At 42.2% G+C, this 19,496-nt stretch overlaps 1 protein-coding gene across 1 annotated transcript; it reads left to right on the top strand.

Moving 5' to 3' along the window:
- Positions 1-573: 573 nt before the first annotated feature.
- ANKRD42 (ankyrin repeat domain 42) lies at positions 574-19,116 on the top strand. Its single transcript, XM_050912366.1, has 12 exons — positions 574-592; positions 1,658-1,821; positions 3,403-3,510; positions 3,827-3,946; positions 4,550-4,685; positions 8,197-8,397; positions 9,386-9,511; positions 11,074-11,179; positions 11,802-11,977; positions 12,384-12,510; positions 15,263-15,407; positions 18,979-19,116. The coding sequence occupies exons 1-12, from the start codon at positions 574-576 to the stop codon at positions 19,072-19,074; spliced, it is 1,524 nt and encodes a 507-aa protein (XP_050768323.1). The 3' UTR covers positions 19,075-19,116.
- Positions 19,117-19,496: the final 380 nt, after the last annotated feature.

Raw genomic sequence — 19,496 nt, 5'->3', positions numbered from 1 at the left:
TGTGTTTCTATGCTACTGCTATTTGTTCATACAGTATTTTCCATGATGGCGTCCTGGTTCCTAACTGAAGCCGCTTTGCGCAGGGCAACGGTACAGCCTGCTGAGCTGGGGGAGGTGGAACTGGAGTGATAAACAGCCACAAGATCGAGTGGTGTGTTACAGCACAGGGTGTGTTACTGTCAGCCTGGATTACTGAAGCAGCTTCAACCCTGTTTTCCTCTGTGTGGCAACTCCAAATCTGCCTGAGCACTACTGTCATGCTACAGATTACATGAAAATAGGCACTGCTAAACTGCAAAGGCTGTTTTTAATTGTATTTAGTGCTTTTTTACATATATCACAAACATGTTCATGCAGTATCTCATTTATATTCTTTAATATGTTTTATTACAAATTGCGTAACAATTTTTACTACTACTACCATTTCTTCTCCACAGGCAGAGAAGCTGAGGCACTAATACCTTAAGACCTACATTTTCATGCTTGCTTGACTTGCAAAATAGTAGCCCACCTCTTCAAGACTTCTTCTAACGGCGTGAAGTTTAATCAGTGTTAGTGCATTTTGGTGCTGGAATGATGACTACTCTAGAAGGTGATTACTAATTGTTTCAGGTTCCTCTTATGCTTGGCTATCTGAAGTTAGTCCCCTCAGCCATTAGGTCTACTTACATCACATATTTCTGTTCGCAAGTTATGGCAAGATATCAAGATGTTGCAAGGGGGTTTGGATATGTAGCTCCCATTGTTTCCAGTCACGTAGTTAATCAGTGGAAAGGCCTGAAGGAGAACACAGGTTATTTAATCCCATGGCCTGGTGATGGATTTTTTTTTTTTTTTTTTTGACCCCACTGCTTCTACATTTAGAATTTGATTCTGTGCCACTGAGGTCAGTGAAAATGTTATTGACTTTGGTGGGAGCAAAATATCAGGCTGTTAACAAAAAGGGAGCCGTGACAGAGCAATGCTGTAGTTCTAGCAAGAGAGCAACACAGGATGACTAACACATTGTATAAAGAACTGCTTTTCCACAGCAGATTTAATTTTGACATCAGTTTGTCCTGAAGCTGATCTGTGTAGCTCAGTCAAGAGCAGTTATGTGGTATGCTCACTTGGTGAAGGCTCTGGTGCCCTCCAGTGTGATATGCCATGCTGTGCCAAGTCCTTAGGCAGCCAGCAGCAGGAGCACGGCCATGTGGAGCACCTGGGAAGTGATGGCTGAGAGCTTGTTTGCCCAAGCCTCCCTGGTGTTGTACTTGAAAATATGATTAATGAAAGAGTTTGTGATGCCCACGGTTTCGGAAGAGAGCCAGCGTTGGGCTGGACCTGCTCCTGCATTTGCATACATAGATGGAGTAGCTGTGCTTCCTGCTCTTGCTGTGCTTCTTGTCATCTCTCTTCTGGGTCTTACTCTTTTGGGCCCTTTTCTGGGGCCGGAGGGGGCATGGCTGTCTCGGGTTTTTGCATATTGCTCTGTTTCTGAGAAACAGAAGTGGTGACTTAGGATTCCTGCTGATACGAATCTCAATCTCATATGACTCTGAACATTTCGGTTGGTTCCTGTGAAGGTGACACTCTGATGTTTCTTTGATTCATCACTTATTTCCTGTCTCTTAAATGTTGCTGAACTCACTAATGCCCTTTTATTATTCGTCACTAGCTGTCAAGAAGAAGCAAAATTATACTAGTGTGCATCAGGCAGTGAAAGCTGGTGATGTAGAACAGCTTGCATCAATGATAAAAAGTGGAGCCAGTATTAATGAGGTGGATTTAGTCCACAAATTCACACCGTTGCACTGTGCTGCGCACTCTGGAAGTCTGGAGGTAAAACATTATGTTAGTGTTCAGACACAGCAAGGTTTTCCTAAGTTAATGTTTTCCTTCTTTGCGAGAGGCTGGACGCAAAATTGCTAGCATTGATCAAGATAAATCAATAATATCTGCCTGTTTTTCTCATTAAATATATTCACCAAGAGCAGAAGTACAGGATTTTAGATTTTAATTTTCCCTTTCTGAAGCCCCAGGCAGTTTACGTAGTCAACATTGCAAGATTTTACAAAATCAGTGATTTTCTTACTCTGAGCAAAAAGTGCCTTATGGCCTCCCTTCCAGACTCATGACCTTCTTTTGTCCCTATTGTGTTTTCGCCTTCTCTTGGGACTCCTAGAAAATCCTATAGGATGTGTAAAATGTTCTGAAGGTGATTGAAACACGAGAGAAGTGACATGAAAACATGTTCATTCCGTTTACCAATGTCCTATCCCATGCCTCATTCTCTATAGAAATAGTCCTAATACATTTTATTTTAATAAATGAAAATGTTGAATATTGATGGAGAAATCAGCAGGTGATTGCATGAATGTTTTGAACTTGCAGAAGGACCGAAGTGCTGTATTCAGCACAACATTCACCTTCTTGTTGCAGCCTCCTTGTACAATCTTTATAGCAATCTAACCTTGAAGCAACAAGGCCATGAATAACCACATAAAAATTCATGTCCCAAAGGAAAGAATGTAAAGTTCTTGCTAAACTCAAGAAGTAGTAAGTGCAGTGCTGTTTCTGGAATGTACAGTAACTGTCAAGAAAATGCTGATCATCATGTTGTCAACCCTAAAAATAGATTGCTTACCCACCCTTTTCTGCCTCTCTAAATTCTGCCATTTTTCATTTGACTCTCTTACTTTGCAATCAATGTATTAGACTTTATTGAATTATCTGTCATCTATTTGTTGCTAAGCTCCTTGGTGGAAACAGTGGAGGAACCAGAGCTGTAGGCTGGCCTAAAAGAGGATAATAAATCATAATAGTATGTAATAAAAAGTTTTAACTGGTCCTCTAGCTGTTTTTGGATAGTCCATAAAGCTTTCTGTTGCAAGCAATAATATCTGCTGGAAAAAGGTGAATAAAACAAAACTAGGCTGTGGAAGGACGAGAAGAGAGATGGGATTACGTACACCTAAGGAGCCTAATAAATTAAATGAGGCTTTGAATTTGGTTCGTGGTATTTTTTCTGCTAGTAATTTTAGCTGGAATTCAAGGGAGCATGTTTGCATTGTTTTTTCCAATGCTTTTACCTCATGCCATGTGAATACTCTCACAGATTACATTTTAAGTCTGGAAGAGTAAAATTAAGAAGCCATATTGTAAAATCAATGCTAGGGTCTGAATTAGTATGGTATTCGTACTTTTTGTACGCTTGGGTTGAAGCCTGGAAAGTATAACTTACCTGTAACTTCCTAATGCACAAGTATCTGGCTAAGGCATGCTCTGGGTTGTCATATTTCCATAATGAAGTATTCCGATACTGTTTTGAAATGTAACATCAACTGATAAATTATAGTTAAAATCTGCCTCAGATACATGATAAGAATAGTTAAATAAAAAACTTTGGTTTTGGTTGAGCAGTGCCTTCACTGGTTGCTCTGGCATGGAGCTGATACAACACATGTAACTGTCGGAGGCTGGACAGCAGCTCACCTGGCGGCTATCCGAGGTCAGGATGCTTGCATGCAGGTACGTATTCACTCTCAAGCGAAAGTAAGTAGGTTCAGACCTTCAGTTTGGACAAATTCATTATGAAGATCAGCTGAGAGAGCTCCTAATGGAGCTATGAGTATCTCATCTTGATGTCTTTACATCTGGAATCAAGTCACTCTTGTTAAAACCAGTGCACTCATTTGTGCTATCTGTGCAAACAGATTTATTTTGTGGAGTGTCAGGGCCTTGAGGTCAGCCCAGAGTTATCCTGCTGATCATCTCAAGTCTTCCTGCTAGGCAATGTTTGCTTTTTCAGCTTGTGAACTGAACTTCTGCTTTGCATTTCTTCTAGGCTTTGTTAATAAATGGAGCAAATGCAGAAGCTCAAGATGATCGTGGGTGCACGCCGTCACACTTAGCTGCAGCCCATGGGCAGTCTTACACCTTGCAAACCATACTGCGAAGTGGAGCGGTGAGAGACTTTTACCCGCAGTTCCCTAGTGCAGAGCCAAAGTCTGGTATCTTTGGCTTTGACTCCCTTGCTTAAACTGAGATTTAGGACTGTAGATTAATTACTGTTGGTGAATTTATTTTTAGGGTAAATTTCTTTTTTTTTTTTAATTGTAAGATACATTAGGGAAATGATCCAAAAATCTAGAGAGAATCTATAATGTGAGTAAACCACATTCCACTGAGGATGTCATTAAACGAAGATCAGGTGCTGTGGTGGTTGTGATTTTTTTTGCAATCGTACAAATCTTCTATAGTAAAGAAGACATAAACTTAAAAAAAATTAAATTAATCCAGATGCATACTTGGGGAATAATGACCAATGCAGTGATAGAAGTATGTCTAAAAATGCACCTTTTATATGTGTGTTATTTAAATAAAACCAAGAACCTGTGAAAAGTACCTATCTTGGAATGGGAACTGCATACAAGGCATGAACTTTGAAAAACATTATTTGATTTGATTTAAATAATTTTACACAATGAACAGCTGATTCCAGTTTATAGAATTTGTCTTGTGTCTAAGATTCATAAATGAACGAATTAACCTGCTGCTTTCGTTTTAGAATGTAAATGTTTCAGACAGGAATGACTGGAAGCCTGTTCATTATGCTGCTTTTCATGGTCGCTTGGGGTGTTTGCAGCTTCTTGTTAGATGGGGAGCATGTATAGATGATGTGGACAACAATGGAAACCTTCCAGGTATATCAGGATAAATCATACGTTTTTTAACCTTTGGTCTACAGTTGCTGTGTTATGTGATAATTGTAGCAAATTTTAAGTAATGCACACTAGCCGCGTTTGCTATTTGATTCCATGCAATCAACATAGTTATTCCATTTATATAATGATGGGGGGATTTATAAAATCCAAAGTATTTATGTGTCGGTGACAGTATCCTGTTCACCTCCTGCTGCTGCTGCTGGCAAGGATCAGAGCTCACGGGCGCTGGAATAGGGAGCAGGCTGAGCCTGGTTGAGAGCGCTGTGTAGGTGGGCAGCATCTCCTATGCATGTGATGGAGCGCATGTGCCAATGGAGGTCACAGGAGGAGAAGGGTAGGTGGAGCAGGAGGCAGTTTCAGCTGCCGTGTGCTCCTTTTTGAATTTGTGCCAGGCTCTAATGGCTGTGCCAGTGTGATCAGATTCTGGCATATTCATATGCAGGTTTTTGTATCCCACTGTTTCTTAACTGATTTGGTAAAACCCTTGTTCGCATTTACCTGTGATTTCTTCATCTTGATTTCTGGAATACCGGTATTTCTGTATGATCTGTAATCTGTACTCTTTTCATAATCATGAGCGTAGTCGCTTTAGCACAAAAAATGGACAGTTATTCCTTGCTCTTCGTAGTTTCTCCAGTGTCCCTCTGCCTTCCACACCACTGCCTCAATATCCTCCGGAAGTTGAATGGTATTGTTCATATCCGGGGTTCTCATTGCATCCTTTCCCTTTTAGCATTTTCCTTCTTATGGTTTGTCACATTACTTGTTCCAAATAGCATATTTTTTTTCTCTGTAACTTGTTTAGAGCTATCTTTTTAAATTCCTTCTTAAAATCTTTTACCCTGTTAAGCACTGCTTACCTAGTAAACTGGTATCTATGTTCTGTTTTGCAAACCTGGGTCTTGTTAAAGGATGTGAGGCTCTTGCATCCCAGCAGGACATCTGGTGTTTTAGCAATAAGGGGTTATGATGGTAGGCACCCTGGTGGCAGTGTAGAAGGTAGCTTTGTTTGCATTTGGGAACACTTCTCTGATAACAGACTTTAATGGAGAGGTGGCAAATGCCAGCACAGTTCTACTTAAATGCTCTGTATATACTGGTTAGTAGAAAATTGGTTTTGTTGTTATTTTGACATCTACAGAAGCTTGATCCTCCAGCCTTTGTTCTGTTTCATGTGATCATGTTATCATCCAAAGGAAAGAAGATGCTTTGGAACATTGCTAGTTAAAGATTAATGTGGTTAAAGATTAAAGTGGTATGATGTACAGACCAGCTTTTCCTCAGCTTCTGAAACAGCGAAGTGAACTTAAATCATCTTTACGTATTTCAGCTTCAAGATTAGCTGGACAGTGCTATAATTTTTCCTAACAGTATATTGAAAGAAATTTACTGAGGTTGCGATGCCATACACCTAAAACTTGGCTGCACCTTTTGCATGTGTGTGTTACAGTAAAGGCTTTAATTACCTATAGCATGCTCATTTTTGGGAAGAACTGTGGCTCATTCAGTGTACAGAATGGGCTGTGCTCATTAATTCAACATTTTGTTTTCTCTCTGTATTTGGTTTTTGGCCATATCCATGCTTCTTTTATTGCTCACTAGTTAAACCTGTTCTACATATAATATTAATTTAATCGTAGCGCAACATCTGAATTTTTCACAGACACCGTTTTTTCACTTGCGACTTTGAGAAGAACGAATGGTGTTAGCCTGATTTTATAAAAGGCGAGATGAAACACAGAGAAGTCGGGATACTAACACCAGCTACCCACTGCCCATTTGTGGTGCCCGAGACAAGGTTCTTCAAAGTTCTTGGCACTAAGCTGCATATTTTGTGTTAACATCACAGTACCCTTTGGCTTTAGTCTCAACTGCAAGTGCTCAGCATGCCTGAGATGGTACAGCACAGTTATATGTTGAGCACTAGCTACTAAGAAACACACAGGTTAAAAGCCAGCTATGAAAAGCTCCTTTATGTGCCTCCACAGCATCCCACAGAAACTGTGCAAAAAGACATGGACAGAATAAAACTCTTTAATCTATTTTCTCCTTGCCATCTTTGAAGAGAACGTTGAGCTTTTCTGACTGCTTTCTGCACAGGACAGACATCTGATAAAAAGAAAAAGTTTCACCCCAAAAGGTGAAGTTTTATCCCTGAGATTTTAGGTATCTGAAAGTGGATTCATAAGGGTTGAGTCAGTTTTTCACCAGCTGACTAGTAATCAGTACTTACCTTTAACAAGATACCTCTTCTTTTCACTTCTCCCTGAGTAACTAACTCACTGAATAAAATTAAGACAGTGGGAAAAACTGCCCTGATTTCAGTGAAGCTCAGATTTTGTTGCATTAAATTTTAGCAATCATCTGTACCTAAGTGTTGTCATTTTGCTGTAAAATGAATATCCATCATGTTTTAGAGCAATTACGCTCTGGAAAGCTGTGGATGGTTTGCAATAGAGGACTTGCATGTGCCAAAAATTAAGTGACATGTTTTTTTTTTTTGGTCCTGGGTACATCGTTTATTAATTATGAAGATAATGAGATTCTTGCCTGGAGACAAACTAATCCTTTTGCCTGTAGAACATCAGCCATCTTTTACAGAGCATTTTCATGGAGTGGTAACACATAATAAGCATTTATTTGGCAACTTCTTCCCATTAATGGGACTAGAGAATACCACTCATTTCAAAATAATGAGCATGTGTTTTGTACCCCTTACTTTGTTATAGGCCCAGCACTCTAGTAGTATTAAATAACTAAACCTCAGCATAGCCTAAAGGACAGGGGAGGAAACACTTGACCCCCACAGGGAAGCAGTCACTGCCGTGGTGAGGTTGAGCAGCTCCTGGACGCAGCAACTGTCTACAACAGTTGGAGGAAAAAAACCTGTAATAGAAGTACTGTGAATAGAAGCCTCTGTCATGGGATGTACCTTCAAATACTTTACCCAGTAGAGTGAATGTCACTGTCCTCATTTTATAGGTTGGGTAACTGAGGGTGTGATGCAACTTGTCTGTGGTGGCACAGTAGAGGTGGGACTAAAGCAGAAATGGCCTTAACTCCTAAGCAAGGACACCGCTTACTGGCCCTCTGTAATGAGTATCCCTAGGACAGCGAAGTCAGAGACAGCTGCTGAAGAGTGAGATTTGTGTTCATGGGGAAGATGGGACCCCAGCAGTGCACTCTCCTAGCTAGTGCTCAATGGTCTCTTGACAGTGTTGTGTTGTCTCCTGCAATCAGCTCTGCCAGGGAATCTTCTTTGCAGATCCTGTCCTTGACAGCTTTCTTTTACCTGCTTTGCATAGAGCTGAACTCTGTCCTGGATAGGAGCTGAACATCGCCTATTCAACTGAGGCTGCTCCTACTTGTTGTGCAGTGTTGGATGGCTGAAGTGCTGGTAGATGAACTAGATCTAACTGGTGGTGAGAGCACTGCTTTCTTGGGCAGCAGTGCTCTGCTCTAACATATATTGTTTCACCTTGTGCTATAGCTCATCTGGCAGCAGTGGAAGGACACTTGCATTGCTTTAAGTTCTTGGTCAGTAAAATGGCCAGTGTCATGCACACACTGAAAGCCAGGAATGACCAAGGAGAGACTCCAAGGGACTTGGCTGAACGGTTCTATAAAGATAATATTCTGCAATATATTGATGGTGTGGAAAAAGAGAGGGAGCATCTGGAGACACAGGAAGGTGAGTATGGATCAAGATACTGTTAAAATAGGCATTTTAATTCTATAGAAATGCTTGATCGCAAAAACTTGTATGAGCAGAAGTATAACATTTAAATTACCAATATAAGGAAAAGCTGTTCTTTTCAATGCTTACTACACCTACTGATAGCTAAAGACTGGGATACTCAGTGTGATTTTATAAATGTCTTAGTTTTGCCCATGATCAAAATAAAACTTGTCACACTGTGTTGCACTATAAATACCAAGTTATCCATTTTCTTCTTAGACTTCAGCACAGATCCAGAAAAACTGTATAATTTTTAGGAGTTTGCAGATTTGCCTGCTCTGAATCCCTTACTTGCATTGAATAGCAGCTTAGCCTGGAAATGTCCCACTGAATTTAAGGTTACTTACTAACCAGCAATACTACTGCAGTCAGAACAGCCGAAGGATGCAAGTGTGGCAAGGTCTGTAAGGAGAACTGCACCTTCACCTCTCTACTTTTTCCAGGCGCTTACTGTCCTTATCTGCTAGTCTTTTTTCATTATACATATATGTATATATGTCAGAACTCCCCGTCTATATAAAGTAACTAGAAAAATCAAATTGTCTGTGTGGGTAGTTTTTAAGCAAGGAGAAGTAAAATAGTTTATATATTTGGTTAGACTATGGAATTCAAAATAGGCAAATGATGCCAGTTACCACCAGTAATACAACATCAACCGTAAAACAAAGGTATACTTGTTATTTCAGGTCTATGAAATTAATCTCTTAGCTGTATAAGATGCCTGTTGCCATAACCAATACATGTTTAGTCAAGTCTATGATGAACAGTGCTAGTTATGCAGCTGCATTTTAACTGATTACGGGTGCATTAACCTTGCTAACTAGAGCTATGAAGTGTCCATGCATAAGTTGCTATGAGAGGCAAGCTGTGAGCGACAAATAGGAGCATGTTTAGTGGAATTAATGGCATCTATTTGGAAACATGTGCATTTCATTTTCAGTTTTAGCTTTCCCAGCTCATGGCGCTGCTTTCAAAGGGGACTTGTTAGTGCTTAGAAGATTAGTGAGAAGTGGAGTAATCAATATTAATGAGCGGGATGATAAGGGATCCACTCTCATGCACAAAGGTCAGTAATTATGATCTGTGTTTCAGCTTGTTACTGTTTGTTGCTGACTTGTTTACTTAGTTTTTCAAGTGGCTGCTCATCAGATAAACTTCATGAAAAACAGCATCTCATTTCCTGAGGGCTCGAAAGGGCAACCCTGAAAAACGTATTTTGTGATGTATGTGTGCGTAGGTGCCACTTTAAAAACAAAATAACCAAGCTGAAGTCAAGAAAGAAGAGTTTATATTAAAGAGAAAACGACATCTAAACTGAAAACTAAATATTTTTTTTTATCAGGCGAGATGTGACTTTTAGAAACATTGGCTCGCTAGGTATAAGAATGATCTGTATTGTGGCCTGGGCCTTTATTTACTGAACATGTCAGTATGGTGGAGATGTGTTGGAAAAACCACAACGAAGTCATTTGGTAGGACTCTGTGACAGAAGGTAAACTTCTGGTATCTAACACCTTGAGATGTAGTGGAGTGCTAGCATTACAGAAAAATGGTCCTCTTGTGTTTGGGGGTTTCATAGTAATGTCTGAAAGAAGAAATAGGAGAGGAAAGAAAGAGGGAGGTATTTTTGTAATATGCTTTTAACACTATTTCCCACATTTCTTTTTGACTAGATATAAATGGCAGAATTTTTAAAAACATAATTGAGGTTCTCATTAAAAAAATTGATATGTAGTGATTTTAAAAATGTTTTCTACATTCTTTCCCACCCTCTTTTCTTGGAATGGTGCTAACCTACAATTGTTTCATCTCCAATCTTTACATGCAATGTTGGTGTTATGGGGAAATACTACGGCTGATACTGTAATTTCATTTCCTTATCTCAGTAAGAAAACAAATATTGCAAACATCCAGAGGGGGTGCTGTCAAGAAATGGATTTATTCTTCCTTGGAAAAACAGCTTACAGGTTTCAGCTAGACATGCCAAATACCATTTTCCGTATGTGAGACATCATTCCTGGCACCATGTGGTATGAGCAGTAGCCGTGCCAGATGATATGACTAGGCAAAGCTGTTGTGTTAGGCTGCAGCTGAGAAGTGTTGCCTTAAGTGGCCCAAGAAATGATGTACCTATAGCTCCAGCACAAAGCCCTGGCTTCTCTCCTCCATGAGACAGCACCACACACCACAGATTGGGGCACTCGGCTGTGTCTGATATATGGGAGCCCAAAGCCAGAGAGCGGTTGACAGTGCTTTGCTGCAAATCTATGACATACAGGCCTTACTGCAAGAGAGTGTGAGGCAGCGGTTATTTGTGTGTCTCATGCTCAGCGCATGAGACTGGGCAAGTTTAGTTTAACTTGTGTCCAGGAAGAGTTGCCAGTAGATTTCTGGAACTAGAAAGAGTCACAAAACCACATTGCATGATCTTCCACAAAACTGCGTGTACCCATGTGACTTCAGCATCTTGACATACAGGCTTCTCTTGAAATAGTATCTATCATCTCCACTGTGGTGTCTTAGTGAACCCAACCTCTGGCATGTCAAGTAATAACAAGAGGAGGACATTATAGGTTTGAAACACTTCAGTTGTATATAACTGACTTGTGTGCACCTTCCTTCCCTTAGCTGCTGGACAGGGGCATATCCATTGCTTACGGTGGTTGATTGAAATGGGAGCTGACTGTGACATTACAAATGATGCTGGAGAGACGCCAAAGGATGTAGCCAAGAGGTAGCAGTACATATCCTGTAGCTCTGTCATTTATTTATTTACTATTTATATATCAATATCATGTCAGCTTTGTTGGAATTAATCCTGATTTTCAGTGATGGAGCAAGAACAGATCGGGCCCATGAATTCCAGCTCTGAGTGATAAGCAAACCTGTATTGTAGCTATAAAAGGTTTTAATTTTCACTTAATTAGATTTTTTTTTTTAGCAAGGTCAGACATAAAAGATGAAAACTAGCTGATTGCAAAAGGAAAGTTGTGAGCCAGTATGCTCACACATTGCTGTACAAAGTAAATGAGAAGTAGCGAAGGCCAGCGATTTTTGCATTAATAAAAATAATGCAGTTTCTGAAGAGATTCAATTAAGAAATCCTGCAAAGGAAAAGATACCTCTGATGTAGGAGTCATTGTCATAAGATTCCACTGAGGCAGAGCTCATGCCATCAGAATACTAGAAAAAGCAGATTAGCTGCTCATAGGTTGTGTACCAGTGCTTCCTTTAATCCTGAAACCCCCTCCGATAAAAGGGAACCTGAAGAGTTTCAGAGAGTTTCTATCAATCATTCCATGCATTTTTCCAGATGATGGGGATGTTTCAGTGTAGGTTAACTGTTCTCTGTGCAGATTTGCCCAACTGGCAGCTGTGGAACTTTTGACACAAAGAACTGGAGACAGTAACTCTGGTGATGAAGAACTAGATGCAAACAACATAAAGTTTTTTGAAAGACATGGTGTGGAAGGAAGTACAGATAGCAAAGAAGATTTAACCCTGGATAAAGCAGAGAAAAGGAACGCACGCAGTAAGCACTGTCTTTCCATCACTCCTTATTTGAAAAAGGTAGTCTCAAGACAGTATAGTCCTAGTTGCACAGTTTCTGCCAACTGCTGTGACTTTTTTGTTGTAAGATGAGACAGTTGCAAGGATATCTGTACCACTGAGCATTCAAACAAATTGTGGAAAATCAGAAAGCATAGCAGGACAATCAGAACATAATTGTTACGCTGTTTTAATCCGTGTTGGTGAAACCATGTTGAATTGCTACTTGTTTTTGAGATGTTTGCTGTGTGGGTGTCAGGTGTAGCTCAGTATTTGCTGAGCAGTGCGATTTCTGCTCTGTGTTTGTGAGACTATTTTCCAGACTATTGGATTCCAGCATGACTGTCTTCTCCATGCATTTTACCTACCTGGAGAACTCTGTCTTACAGTAAGGGCCTATCGCAAGATTCAGGAACTTCAGCAACTTCTAGAAATTGCCTACAGCAACTACAGACAGCTGGGAGGAATAACTGAAGAGGAGAAGAAGATGAAAAAAGAAGAAAAGGAAGTTGAGAAGTAAGGTTAATTTGCCTTGCTAATGTTTAACTCTGTGAGGCCCATTTTAAAGCCTTCTTTAAGGCTAACTTAGGGTTAAATTGCTTTGGCCATTCTCTCTTTTCCACTTACTAACTTTAGCCAGGCCAAAAAGAAACAGACTTCAGCAATTTGTCTGACGATTTCTAAACTTCTACTACCAGGATCAGCCCCACAGCACAACACAAGTGTTTGATGGCTCCATACTTCTTGTGCAAGATCATCTATTTGGCCTTCAGGTTTTCCTGCAGCATATGTGCAGTAGGTCTGATAAGTCCTGGCTGTTGTTTGCATTGAGGATGCCAAATACATGTGTGAATTTTAATAAATCTGAAAAAAGGCATTAGTCTTAGCATGGCTTGGATGGAAGTGCATATACAGCAGAAATTATTCAATGACCTGCTACATTTCTGTGTCAAGGGCAATATATTTCTATGCTCAAGAAAGCATTAGCTCACATCCAGACCACAGAAAAAAGAAATCTCAGCAAATCTGCCATTGCACGTGAAGCACTTTTCATAATGTCTGTTTAATTCTCAGGGTCTCCATTAAATGAAAGGGTTCTGTTAGATTGGTCAGGTGATTTGATGGGCAGACTGTCTAAGTTTCAAAGAAAAGCCCTTCTGTCTATCAAAGATTTAGAGCTTAAACAATAATGCAGCATGCAAAAGACAGCCCTCTCTCCACCTCTACCTGTCAAAGATTTGGCTACCCACTGTTCTCAGTCTCTCTAGATAGCCACGTCCATTATGTGTTTGGGCCACCCCAAACCACTTTATTTGGTCACTGAGAGGAGACTGTATCTGGAGGGCTTGTATGCCATCAGGAAGACAGCAGACTTACCAGTCTGTGTAGATCTGGAGCAGGTAATAGGAGTCATAGATTGGTAGTAAGTCAGTCGTTTGTTTTACAGCCGTCTATGAGCCAACAAACTGAGGTCAGGATTTCTTTTGGTTCCAGATCACGCTTTGACTCAGCCCAGGCTGAAAGTCCATCTTCCTTAACTTGATACGTCTGCAATACAGATATCTACATCCGAGTTAGTTACCTTGAGCTCCTTTTTAGACTTCTTGGAGAGATGTAGGCACTTTCAGGGCATAATTAGACATGTACTTCAGGATGAGATTCATCACTCCTAGGAGTGTCTTTCCTGGCTTTAAAGGAGGAGGGTGACCAGCTCAGGTGTTGATGGAAGGTCAGAGCAATCTGTTTGCAATGATGGAAAAGTCACTGTTGACTAATGGCAGAAATTAGAGTTCATTTTGGATAGAGCAGCTACTCAAAAGCTAGCAGTGCCTGTTGGAGGGCTCTGATAAGGCTCTTTAAGGGGTTTTGCTTTCTGTGGCATGTGCGGCTAAACTAGAAAAATTGTGAGGATCTCTGAAGGGTCTCTCTCACCTGTGGAGGCCAGAAAGCATCCCTAGCTCCACATTGGCCTTTTGAAATGGAAATACTGCTTCTCAGCATACCTACCTACACTTCTCAGGGTACCTACCTGTGGATAAACCCCAAGATGCTTGTATCATATGTGACAAAACCTTATTATTTAAAAATATTTAATGACAACACCATTGTGCTAGATGAAAAGCAAGAGTTGCCACTTGGGAAGGCCACTGTAGCAGATTTTGAAGATTTCTGCTTTAGTCCAGGTCTTCTGGCTGTAAGAGGCCTGGTGTGAACCACTGCGCACAGTGCTTTGACCAGGCTGCATTGCATGGAAAAAATTGCCACCATGTGTGTGTGATACGGTTTTGGAGCTGTGTCTCATTAATCTGAAGTATGCAAGAAGTCAGCCTGTCCCCCGAGCACTGATTTCCCGGCATAAGCACAGGCCATTCTTACAGCGTCAGTAAGGCTGATGATACAGCCGCGTAGCTTTGGGCTGCGTGAGTCAGGAATACTTCAGTCCGGGAAATGTGGTAGCTCTTGCTGAGAGCTTTCCTGCCATGCTGTTTGAATCCGCAGGGCATATATCTCCCTTTTCCTTTTACCAATCTTCCATCTTTGTAGCTGTGCTAATTCATCCTGATACAGAGGAGAGCCAGCTCAACTCCAGATGACTCAGTTGCTGAGGTCAATTGCTGTTATAATAAGAATATATGTAAATTATGTCTCAGCTAACCAGTTCCAGGAATCTCAATTAATTTAGGAGCCGTTGTGGGTGTGACCGATGAGATCTTGTGCAACTGTTTATCAGCCAGTGCTTCATTTTCCCTTTAGTAAGTGTCATGCAGGCTGTCATTTGAGTATTCCTCATCTGTGGCTAAGCCAATCAATAGGAAGGATGTAGAGCCACCAGGATGTAAACGAAAAAGCTGCCCCTGACCCCTCCAAAATCCCAGTTTTATGCTTTTTGTCTGTTTCATACGAACCTTTTTGCTCCTTGGGCACTTCTCCCTCTTCTGCAGTTGGAGATGGACCTGGGTTACAGCCTACCCAAGACCCTAGCGTCTGGCTCAGTGTGTGGGAAGACGTCTCCATCTCGTGGTCAGATTGCGCTGAGCACAGCTGAGAGTGAAGAAAGAAAAACAGCTGTTTAGAGCTGTTTGTTACAAAGGGTCTTGAGGCAGGAGCACACTGTAGCTCACCCCAGCACACAGTTGGTGTGAGGAGTACTGCCCTGCTTTCCGCTGTGACTAACCCGTTCCTTAGCAAAGGCACAGGACCACGTGGAGTAGCCAGGGCAGGTTTGGATGTGCTTTGTGCTCTGCTTTGTCTCCTTTGCTTTTGGCAGGGCTGTGAGGGAGCTGGAGGCCCAGCTGGAATATGAGCGAGTCAGGCGGGAGAAGCTGGAGAGCCAACTGGATGACTACCGTGCTGAGATAAGCCGCCTTAGAGAGAGCCTGGAGAAAACCCGCATCCCCCCTGCTCTCCCCCTGGTGAGTGCCACACAAACTCCCCCAATGCGTGGGACAGAGGCTACTGCCTGTTGCTTGTGCATGTTTGTTCTCACTAAGATTCCCAGGCATGGTGCTAGGAAATACTGGAGTAAATGTGTTAGCAGCTTTTAGCTTGGGACACTGAAGTGAGCAGTAGCCTTTGTCGTGTCCTGACAGAGTCTCTGCTGTGAAAGGATATCAGTTTCTCCTTGTACCGGCAGAGAAGCACTGATATTCTTCATCTTCATATTAACAAAAGCAAGTGGACTGATCCCCGAGTACTTCCATGCTGCATATGCAGTGACTGACAGTTCATCTTGGCCGGTACCTGGTATCTGAGACTGGACTGGTGCTTCAGGAGAGGTGCTGTCACCACCTAAAGGGTTACCCGGCCTGCGGGTGTGTAGAGATCGTAACTGTGGGTTTGTAGGATTCTGTAATCCACAAGGACACAGAAGCTTTTATCCTGTAAATTTCTCTACTTTAGTACAGATTACCACAAATACCACAGAAATCACCATCAGCAAGTATACTACCACAAAATCACCACTAGCAAGTATACCTATGATTAATAAAGCAAATATATATATCTCAAGCTATTACAAAGTACTATTATCAATCAATAATATAGTATCAATCAATAGTATGGTAGCAATCAGCGGTAGAGCAACAATCAATAATATAGCAATAACCAAGTAGGTATATACTAATACAGGTTACTACAAACTTAGCATTAGTGAAGCAAGCTTATCAACAATATAACAGCTGATGTACTTATGATTGATTACCTATAAGGATATATAATATCGGTATGAAGTGAATTAGATTTCAGAAGGGGCCAAACCATCCTAGAGGGGAGGACAAACTGATCCCAGAGGGGGACCCAACCATCCCCAAAAGAGGGGAGGACAAACTGAACCCCAAAAGTGGGCCCAGAGGGGGACCAAGAAAATAGCAGGGTCTGGCTTCAAAGATGATATGCGTCACAGAGTCTGGAGTCAGCCAGGCGTCCTGAGTGAGAGTCCAAGATCTCGTAGAAAGTTCGTGTGGAGAATTCAGCCTGTTTAGGAAAGGAAAAGTATGTGTGGCACGGGAAGTTCTCAGAGAGAGAGGCTCCATTTTGGGTTAAAAATTAAGCCCTTTTTATATCATTGAGACATAGACGGAGGACACCGCCACTGCAAGCAGCCAATAGATGCTGATGTTTCTAATTTTCTACTTTTCACCTGTAACAGCCAATAGATGATGAGATTTCTGTTCTTTCAGACCATTTTTTATTTTCCCAGACTATTTTCCACCTTTTCAGACAATGAATTGCCTTTACAGTCCCTTGGTTTTGTGCTTATCGGTGGTATCTCAGGATGCCTCTGATTTCTAGGTACCACAGCTGTACTTCGAAGAGGCCAGCTGCACTTTTCAGGGATGTTTCTGGTTCCCAGCCTCACAGTTCCCAGGCTGGCAGACATTTCCTCCGTCAGTATTTTTCAGCAGGCAGTTTCTTCCGTTCAGTAGTTTTCCCCTTCTAACCAAGCTGCCTTTCTGGCTGCTCACATCAGGTGTCAACCTGATGTGTCAACCCCTCACCCCCAGCTGGCACGGTTTGTAGCAGTTGCAGCATATGTTGTAGGATATTTCTTTTGCTTCAAAACTCTCCTTCAGAACTGGTTTGTTTTCCTCCCTTTTACACCAGATTGGGAAGTGAGTTGGTGGAGAACTGTAGTACAGTACTGTATTGCTGCGTGCAGTGGCTGAGTTCAGGCTGAGTTCAGGTATGTCATTTCCCACTTGACCCCATTTTTCAGATCTTTTCCATCCAGTCAGTTGGCAGCCTTGGGTGAGGCACCTAAATTCCTCCTGCTATGGGTTGTGGGAACTGGTGTGCAGTAACACTGCTGGTTCTTCCAAGGATACAGCCAGTGGAAAAGGCTCATGGCCCTGCCAGCCTGGCTGTTCTTGGAGCTTCGCTGAACTTCCTCGACCATTGCACTGCCTTGACTGTGTAGCTGTTTGTAGGGCCCTGCTATAACCAGTATAAAAAAGTCAGGCAAGGACTAGTCACTGACAACGTGCGCGACTCAGATTTAGCTCCTTCCTCTGCCTAGAGGAGCCCAGAATACCCATCCCGGAGGGACAGTCTAACCAGCACGACGTCTGCTTTCCTGAGACGGAGCCATATTCATTCCCCTGCTGGCAGATGTGCAGTGTGACCGCTGTATTTCAGTATTCACTGGTCCAGAGGGAGCGAGTGAGAGAAAAACAGCTTTATAAGCTGATTATTACAGCAGTCATGCAGGAGGGGAGAGTTGGCCTGTGCTTCACATGAAACATTTACATATTTCTTGGAGGAGAAATTGGGTTGCTGGATAAAAAGGGTAATGTTACTGCCTTCTTCAGCCAGGTTTGAATGAGGCCCAGGTGCTTGGAGTGTCCCTACTAGATAATGGTCCTTTTCTGAGTGTGATGAGGAAGAATGCTTGATGGATGCTCTGAGCAGGAATCAAGCACTTAGAGCTCAGTTTTGTTAGCATTTAAGCTGTGTGTGGATTTGGCCATTGAAACGTGTAGGCCATTTCAGGCCACTTGAGAGCAGAGGTGATGCCACCCCTAGGCAGCTGGGAGCAGGAGCTGTGGACTGCGCTGTGCTGCACATCCTTGGAGAAGGACAGAGGAATTTCCGTCCCAAGAATTTTAGTCCTTCTGTTGCCACCATCTGATCCCAGGCTAACACAGCATGGCTGCGTGTGCAGCGTGGCCTTCAGGTCGCTGTGGTGCCTGTGTCACACATTTGTGCAGGATGTTAGCTTCACAGCTTACGTTCTCACACGCCCGTGTGTGCTTCAGCAACGCAATGTGGTCTGGCACAACCACATTGCACAGTTCTTTCCATCTCTCTCCTATCCCCCTTGCCCGCTTTCTTCCTCCTGCCCCCCCTTGCAGGATTGTTTCTGCACCTTTCCTGCCCTCCTGGGCCTTTTTTCCCTTTCCTTTAGCCTGTGCCCAGTTTCCCCACCACCACATACAAGCTGCGATGCTCCTACAGGTGTTTGCTTCCCACTGTATCCTTGGGACTGGTCTTTTCCATGCTGCTGAGACCTTCAGGCCAGCCAGGTGCCTTCACCTTTGAAAGAGAAGCCACTTTGTACTTCCACAGCTCGCTTTAAGACATGACCCATTCTACTCCCCTGGCAGGTTTAAAAATCTAGGACAACTATGGCATAGAGTGACCCATTTCTAGGGTGGAAGAGTGGCTGTAGTCAGTTTTTTTTTCAAGCAGCAGTCTGAAAAAGTGCAGCTGGGCATTAGGTTTACTAGCTGGGAGTGGAGACAACTTCTATTGAGGCAGGTTTGTTTTCAAAAACTTCTCTTCTGAGTGACTGCTACAACCAAAGGGCCTTCCAATCTTACCCTGCCGTGACTGTCATCCCCTGCCCTGGGACTACGCTCTGCCCTCAGCTTCAGTTTGAACACAATATTCTGTGGTTACTCAAAGCCATGTATTTTTAAATCCTGTCTTATAAGGTAGCAGGTTTAAGTGATTGCAATTTAATGGCTGCAACGTCCTTTGTTTCAGGAAGCTGAGACCACCTCCAAGTCTTGCAAAGAGAAAAAGAAAGTAAAGAAGAAACCAGCCTGCAGCCCTGGAGGAGTGTTTGTGAGACTACGCTGAGGAATGAACCTCTGATGAGGGGCAGGCAGACTGAGGAGGTACAATGGCAGTTTTCTAGACAATGCAATGCAAAGTGTTTGCACAGCCCAGCTCCACAGATGAGTTGTGGCTCTCTGCATTTCACTGAACTATTTTTTTCGTTCTCTAGTTCTCTGGGATAGAAAATATTTTTAAATCACAGCAGCAGCATTTAAAAAAAAAAAAAAACAACAAACTAGAAAAACTTCTTTTCCTGTCCAAGTAGTAGTTTAGCCACAGCTTTGCAAATTATAAGGTGGCGTTTCAAGAGTTAACTGCAGCGATGTCATAGGCCCTCCTAGGTCTGAAAAAAGTATCCCCATCTACTAGTCTATTTTGTACTACTGCCTTGGGAGGGGGAAAAAAAAAAGCACCTTACCTCCCAAAATGATCAGATAGGACCT

The sequence above is a fragment of the Gymnogyps californianus genome, chromosome 1 (genome assembly GCF_018139145.2).
Source record: "Gymnogyps californianus isolate 813 chromosome 1, ASM1813914v2, whole genome shotgun sequence".
Taxonomy (NCBI): domain Eukaryota; kingdom Metazoa; phylum Chordata; class Aves; order Accipitriformes; family Cathartidae; genus Gymnogyps; species Gymnogyps californianus.
Note: the sequence above shows the minus strand (reverse complement) of the source record. Positions and strands in the feature narration are given on the sequence as shown.

Excerpts from the sequence above, each read along its gene's own strand:
- ANKRD42 (XM_050912366.1), top strand. Across the intron at positions 1,822-3,402 it reads CGCACTCTGGAAGTCTGGAG|TGCCTTCACTGGTTGCTCTG; the intron begins GTAAAACATTAT and ends TTGGTTGAGCAG. Across the intron at positions 11,978-12,383 it reads AGAGAAAAGGAACGCACGCA|TAAGGGCCTATCGCAAGATT; the intron begins GTAAGCACTGTC and ends TCTGTCTTACAG.